The following is a 7,085-nucleotide window of genomic DNA, read 5'->3' on the forward strand; positions in this document are numbered from 1 at the left end:
AAGTCGTCTTAGATGTTAAGCAGCCATATTCCCTGGATTCTTCTTGCATTTGATGTAGCCCAAAGTAGGGCCTGAGAAGGACTTTCCCAACAACTACATCCCTGGCCTGCTAAGGGCTGGAACTTGGTCCAATTGGCCTTTAATGACCTTTCCACTTGGCCTAGCATTATGGAGGGGGTCAGCCTAAGTAGACAAAGGCACTTAGGGGCACGGTTGGAGAAGACATTAGAGACATTTGAAGACCAAGGAATTGGATGGGCTCAGGCAGGAGCCAAGAGTGACTTCGAGAAGTGATTGGGAGAGAGAAAAACAGACGCAATATCAAGACTTTCTGAGACCAGGATGAGAAGCCTGAATAAGTGGAACAGGCTATCTGGGAAGGTACAAATAAACAAGAGGCAGAACTGGGTCATTTAGATTAAGCATTGGGTCACGTGGCCAGACTAATCTGTGCTTGTCCCAGGGGTAGAGGAGGGTTTTACGCTAACCTTGCACTTGCCTGATCTTAGTTCAGCCCCTGGCACAAATCATAGATGCTGATGAAATGCCTGCAAGCTCAAGGGGAATAGCAACACATCTGCAACTATGCCTATTTTATCTCAAAAGCAGCTTGGGATCTACATCAGCCAGGAGCTCCCTGGTTGCCAGAGGAACCTGTGAAGGCCAGACGAGCAGCCTGGGTAACACACACAAACAAATACCAGGACATTAACTAAACATCAAACCAAGTAAGCGTGCCTTGGCTTGTTGGCTTGTGACCTCAGGGGCAACATCGCCCCACTGCCTGGCTACTACAGGAAGCCAAGTCTGAGGATCAAGGCTGTTCTCCTGAGAAACTCTGAAGAGTTTCACTTCAGGAATTGTTAGCAGAAACATCCTAATTCCTTTTAAATCCCAAGAGAGGTTGTAAAGCCACAACTCAATTCTTGCATTTTTTAGCATAGCACAGCTGCTATTGGTTAGCCTGTCTCATTATGTTGGTTGGGCCATGCTTCTGCTTCTCTGCCATCTTGGACATGAGATAATACAAGTTTCAGTGTGTGAGTAGGAAATGCAAAAGCTTCCCTTGCCTCCATCCTTAATTTGCAGCTTCTTTTGAACAGGACCTCTCCCCTCTGGTGTAATTAGATACCTGGGTACCTAATTATCCCCTTTGGGGTAATTAGGGGTGCCTGGGACAGGCTGCAAAACCAGTATAGCCAAGAAAGTGCATGCACTAGAGCCACACAAGTGCAGGGATACGCGTGTGCATGTGGTAAATCTGTTCTGGATCCCTGCTGCTGACACCCCATGGATCACTTAGAAGTGTTAAACTCTGCCTAAAGATTAAAGTAACAGACAGCAGTAGGAACTAACATAAGCATTATGCTTTTTGCATCACTTCTTGACTGGTGCTTCAGAAAGAGCTGCTGTGAGATAAATTGCCATTTTGCCAATACAGCTGTCAGGGAAGACACCCTTCTTCCCCCCCATGCAGCAGCTCCAGAGAAAAACCAGAAAACCCATACCCCCTCAAAGCACACAGCTGAGCATTAAGGATCTCCAATGCAACAGTGAGCTGCATTTACAATCCAGGGCTGGGGCAAACTCATTTTGAACCAAGACTTCAAAACAAACTCTCATTAATTGGTAATCTCTAGAGGGTGGCCTGCCTCCCTCCTTGGTGCCTCTCTCTAGTTCCTCATCTCCCCAGCTAGCAGTAAAAACGTTCCCGATTTCATTAGTTTTGATTACTCTTCAGATGAGGAGATTCTCCTTTGGCTAACCAGGATTACACTCTATGTGGCCACTAGGACTTTGTCACTTAAGGAACATCAGCAGCCCTAGAAGATTTGAATGCTACACAAAAGAGTATGGTCAGGAAGAGCTGTGGCAGGATGAAGAATGATTCTTACACAAAGTTCTCCCTCCCTTCAGCCATTATAAGTTAACATTGGCTCTCATGTAGAGGCACTTCTTGATTTGTACCCGACTCCTCCTAGATTTAAGAGGCAAAAAGAATCACAAAACAAACAAACAAACAAAACCAAAAAAGAACATTTTGGAAGGAAAGAGGAAGTCTAACAGGCACTATAGTCAAGTGTGTGATTTATTGGAACCAGCTATTCCCACAAGAAGGATGTGATAGCACTAATTCATAGGTAGTTCAATCAAGCTTCTTCAATTGTCAGTTCGTGTTCAGTTGCTTCCTCAATGTTTTTAAGTTGACGAAGCACCCATTCTCTTTGTTTCTTCCTCTGTTATAGAAAAGAAAGTATTAGTCAACCTAATCCATTCAGATATCACCTGCTTTAAAAAACAAACAACATACACAAAGGCATTATGAACCCAGCTGGATTTTGGCTGAAGTTTTCCATTTGTTTTAAGCTAAGAAGCCTTTATTCTCAGAGCGGGCAAGTATTCCCAAGTTTCCAACACACCTGTGACCAATATGGTACAGGGGAGAAACCAAATCAGAACAGAACTGATGGCTTCACACTGACATGACAGCCTTCAGAGTCTAACTCTGCTGCCTCCCTATCCTTTCTATGGGCTTTCCACAGGGCCCTTGCCAATAATCAAAGTTCTAGGAAATGGAGTTCTCATGCTCCACAGAACAGAAAAATAAAGACTTGCATAAGGTCTATCAGTCTAAGCTTTCCCCAGGAAACCCTACACTAATCGAGGGACTGTACACAAGACCCTGTTTGCAAAGACTGGCATTCTTTTTATAAAGCACTATGATTGGGATTAAACTAGGAAAGAAGTAGATTATCTGTTTCTCCAGTTTTAGTTAACTTGCCAACATTAAGAAACTTGAGAATTTAAATCACTGATTTCTTCCCATTCTTAAGTTTCTCCTAAAGAAAGATGTATTAAAAAATGCCCTTTTGAACTAGAGTACACTAGTCATGCAAGCTCACAAGCTGAAGCAAGTACCAGTTTGGAAGACCGCATCCCATCCAGTCTGTGATTAGGAATGATACCACAGAGTCTAGCAGGTTATGACCCAATATATGTTCTCACTGGTAAATTTGTGGAGATGTTCCATAACTAAAATATTCCCACATTACTAGAAAGATCTTTATATTCAACATTGGTAAGAAATTGTATAGCTTAGCTATTTCATAACTAAGGGAAAGCCATTACCACAAGAGCTTTATCAATTTTCTTCTTTCTGGTTTTTACTATCGGGAGATCTTTTATCCCTGGTATTCCAGTAACAAGCCATGAAGGTCCACTCTTGGGAGTTACTGCAGCCTCCTCAGATGCTTTGGTGGGAGCTTGAGTTTCCACGTTTGGAACAACCTTGTCGCTTGGCTCTTCATTTGATTCATCAGAGGCCAACACCGTGGAAAGCCTCCTTCTAGAAAATACAGCCTGAGAGCTTTGGCTTATCTCTTTGTTTAATTCTTGTGAGTCAAACACTGTTGAAAGCCTTTTTGGGGATGTATGAGGGATGTATGCTTCAACACGTACTAATGATACTTGAGCTAACGGTCTACTTAGATTTGATTTTGGCACTGGAGATCCATAAACTCTCTTACTGGCATCTTGGTCCTTGGTTGACTGATTTGTCAGATCTGTAAGAGATGGCATTGTTCTTGAAAACATTGAGTCCACTGGAGTGCTGTGTTTCACCATTCTCTTTTTCAGAGATCTTTTAACATTCAGGAAAGAATCTTCTTCCTCTGACATCTTGAAGTCAGGTTTATGGCCTTAAGAAAATAAGAAGAGAAAATTGTGTCATTGCTCACATAGCGAGAGATGCCATGTAAAGTGTTCAGCTGCTGCAAAAACAAATCCAAGATGTTCCTATTTTCATGTCTGCATTCTGTCTTTACATGGAATTTATCCTTTGTATAGATCAGTGTTCTTCAAGGGTTTGGAAGAGTCATGTTGCAAACAGAACATTAGAAGACAGCTTGTCACACATACAACGCTTACTCCTGTCCCAGCCCTATGCATGCGGAGCTCCACATATCTTAAAAAAATTCTAGCATATCTCATTAACTGCAACAGCATTAAGACAATGTTTTCTCCTTCAGAGTATACAAATAATACACTTCCAGGGTTGCAGCTGCTAACACTGAGTAGGTAGATGAAAACTGTTAGATGCCAGAGGGATTACTAAAGTGTAGCAAAAATTCAAGTGCTCTAGAGAGATGTGCGGAGAAGTTCTGGATTCAAGCAAGCATCTCTTAGTCTCATTGCCATTTTGTTGCTCTTATTTTCTTAAAAGGGGGTTCACAAACCTCTCATTCCCTCCTGCTTACTTGACATTTGGCTTACTTTTGCTGATCCTAAACTTTGATCCTAAAACAACTATGTTCTGTGCAAGTCTGTTTTCAACTGAATTCACAACATTGGCAAGGTTATTTTTGTTAGTAGCGTTTCCCCTACGCATTTGCCAACCCCCAACAAAAAAGAACTTGACTTCTTACACATGGAGAAGCCTAAGATAAATATACCCAGTTTAAGATATATTTAAGATAAATATCTGAATTAGATGAGCAGTTAAGTACTTCTAGTAACTGTTGAACTCTTTGCTTTCATGAGGCAGTTCAGATATTTCATGCAGGTTGATTGCATGAAGCTCATCAAGGGGGCAATATGTTTTAAGTGCCCATATTCTAAGCCCTATAGATCAAAGGCCTTGCCAGGGGTTGGGGGGGGGAGGGGACGGGACGGGACGGGACGGGACGGGACAACGAGACTACAATGAAGGGGGGCACAGGAGGACAGGGAGATATGTTTGCTGAAGTAAAAGGCATCAGTTCTCCCTTCCTTGTCAATGTTTTGCAGCTGTGTAGGGTCTGAGTTTAGCAGAGTTTCACATCCACTTTGTGTTTCTAAAGAACAGGAGGCAAGAGGTAGAGCACTGACTCTTCAATACAGCAAAAGTCAGGTGTGTTATGGTTTTTTTTTTTCCCCTCCTTAGAAGGGGGGGTGGGAGAAAACCCCATTATCATTTTTATTTGGATACCCATTTCTCCTCTCCTTAGCAGTGCTAGCTCGTCTGACACGTTACAGGCAGCACTCAGTCTATAGATACTGCCTTTTTCCTTTCCTGTTCAGCCAGATTGACTTTCCTTAGTCTTTACCATAGAAGCTTCCTGTCAGTAAGCTTGCATGATTAAACTTAGAGAGAGAATAAGAAGTTTGCAGCCACCACCTCCCCACAAGCCCATCCTCAGGTATACGTTTTGATGCCTTCCTCTTACTCATTAAAGCTTAGATAGTCAAAAGCTTTTTTTAATTTTAAGTTAGTTTTTAAAGAATGTTTTCAACCAAAGCTTCTGAGGACAACAACAGAATGGTTTTTTCTTTCACATTTTTATGTACTTTAGAGATACATATATACAAGCAACAAACTTTTTTATGCAGTTGTTTTAATAACACCATTATAGATAAAGGAGAGGAGAAATCTAAAAACAACAAATATAAACCATTTAAGAATGTCAGAGTCTACCATGGAGAATGTATCTTGCAGCAACTTTAAGAAAAGAAACCATGCTTACCAGATCTGCCACGTTCTATCTGATATCTTCCTCTGCTTCTTAGGTAATCTGGCTTCAGCTGCTACTTCACTTCTTATAGCCCTGCTAGCCTCCCAACATCCTTTGCTGCAGAGACTCCCTAAATCACACATCTAGCATTTTTTAGGAGTTTCAGCAGTGCTGCTAACTGAATAAACTACTAAATAGAAATCTAGGATGAATTAATCATAGGAAAATGGGCTAGCCACCTTATCTATGTGCTATGTTTATTGCTATTTAATCTTTGCTGCTTGCTGCCTATTTCAATCACAAAAATACATCTAGTGTTTAATTGGCTTCACATGGTTGCTTAAGGCACATTGAGGATCTGCCACAAGATGGATGTATGTTGATGGATGGATGTATGTTGATGAAGTGTATATGTTCCCATCCTGATTTTATTTTCTTATTGCTTCTCTTGCTCAAAAAATAAATGAGAAAACAAATGTTAAATCTGCCATGAAAAAGCTCTTCTTTTAGGAAAATGGGTAGTGAGAATAAACTGAAGATTGTTTTACTGCAGTCTGAATTTCAAGTGTTTGCAGCTAATAGCTGTGGAAATGGCAGCATTTTATCTTGAAGCGAGTGGTTTCAAAATATCAGCTCTTAGATGAGAATTGCATTGGTCTGAAATGGTATGGTTCAGGTGGAGGACCGTGATTTTTGTCAACAGAGAAAAGCAGCTGGACTGCACCAGCCCTGCTGAACTGCAAGTCAACTCTGTGGTGGGTGGCAGTAAACAGCTGGTATCACAACACTGTAGAGCAAGCACAGGCGTGAGGGAGCACGTGCACAAATATTGGGGTAGCCCCTTTTGACAAAGTATGACCTGTGGACCTTTAAAATCTAAGCTGATCAAACAGACGTAATTTCAGCGCTTTATGCGAGTCACCTGAGGTTGTAGCATCCATCTAGCACAGACAGAGGGGTGAGGGGTTGATCTTGCCAGGATTTGAACTTGTGGTTCCAGGGAGTCTGGACATTTCAAACCTAATCATAAACCACCCTCTTTTGCCAGATTAATAATTGCACTATGAATAGAGAATTGGAGCTACCAGTTCAATATTTAGGAATAACAGTCTGTCAGTATATGGGGAAAGTTGCTAGGTTTAAATTATGTGCCCCTAAGGAACTGAGAGCTTGAGAAATGGAGGCACTTTACAATCACATGAATTGCATGAGTAAACATCATGGAAATAAATAGTCTGTCCAGGATAAGCTATTTATTTCCTAAACTCCCAGGGGAGGTTCCTACAGGAATATTTTGAGAACTAAACAAAAACTATTTTGAGATATTTGTGGCTGGGCAAAAAAAAAAAAAAAAAAAAAAATTTCTCAGTCCTTTATAAACATAGAAGAGGCTAGACCAACCCTTACCTCATTTTGAATATTAGTAGTTAGTTTTCAAACTAGTGGCCATGTGGCTTGGTGAGCAAACCCACCAGGTCAGCCATACTATACCTTGCAGAGCTCGGCAAGCCAGTTCCTTATATAGCACAGAGCGGAGAGTGATGTCTTGACATAGTGTTGCACTGTTTGCATTGTCCTGCTGTGTCAGTGGGACAT

General features: G+C 41.5%; 1 protein-coding gene across 1 annotated transcript; it reads right to left on the bottom strand.

The window, feature by feature from the left end:
* Window positions 1–1,945: 1,945 nt before the first annotated feature.
* On the bottom strand, window positions 1,946–5,524 carry CCDC201 (coiled-coil domain containing 201). Its single transcript, XM_050892479.1, has 3 exons — window positions 5,502–5,524; window positions 3,130–3,698; window positions 1,946–2,237 (listed from the first exon to the last, which is right to left on the bottom strand). The coding sequence occupies exons 2-3, from the start codon at window positions 3,676–3,678 to the stop codon at window positions 2,151–2,153; spliced, it is 636 nt and encodes a 211-aa protein (XP_050748436.1). The 5' UTR covers window positions 3,679–3,698; window positions 5,502–5,524; the 3' UTR covers window positions 1,946–2,150.
* Between the last annotated feature and the right edge of the window lie 1,561 nt (window positions 5,525–7,085).

This window comes from Gymnogyps californianus, chromosome 2, assembly GCF_018139145.2.
Source record: "Gymnogyps californianus isolate 813 chromosome 2, ASM1813914v2, whole genome shotgun sequence".
Taxonomy (NCBI): domain Eukaryota; kingdom Metazoa; phylum Chordata; class Aves; order Accipitriformes; family Cathartidae; genus Gymnogyps; species Gymnogyps californianus.

Excerpts from the sequence above, each read along its gene's own strand:
- CCDC201 (XM_050892479.1), bottom strand. The coding sequence starts at position 3,678 with ATGTCAGAGGAAGAAGATTCTTTCCTGAATGTTAAAAGATCTCTGAAA. Across the intron at positions 2,238-3,129 it reads AAATTGATAAAGCTCTTGTG|AGGAAGAAACAAAGAGAATG; the intron begins GTAATGGCTTTC and ends TTTCTATAACAG.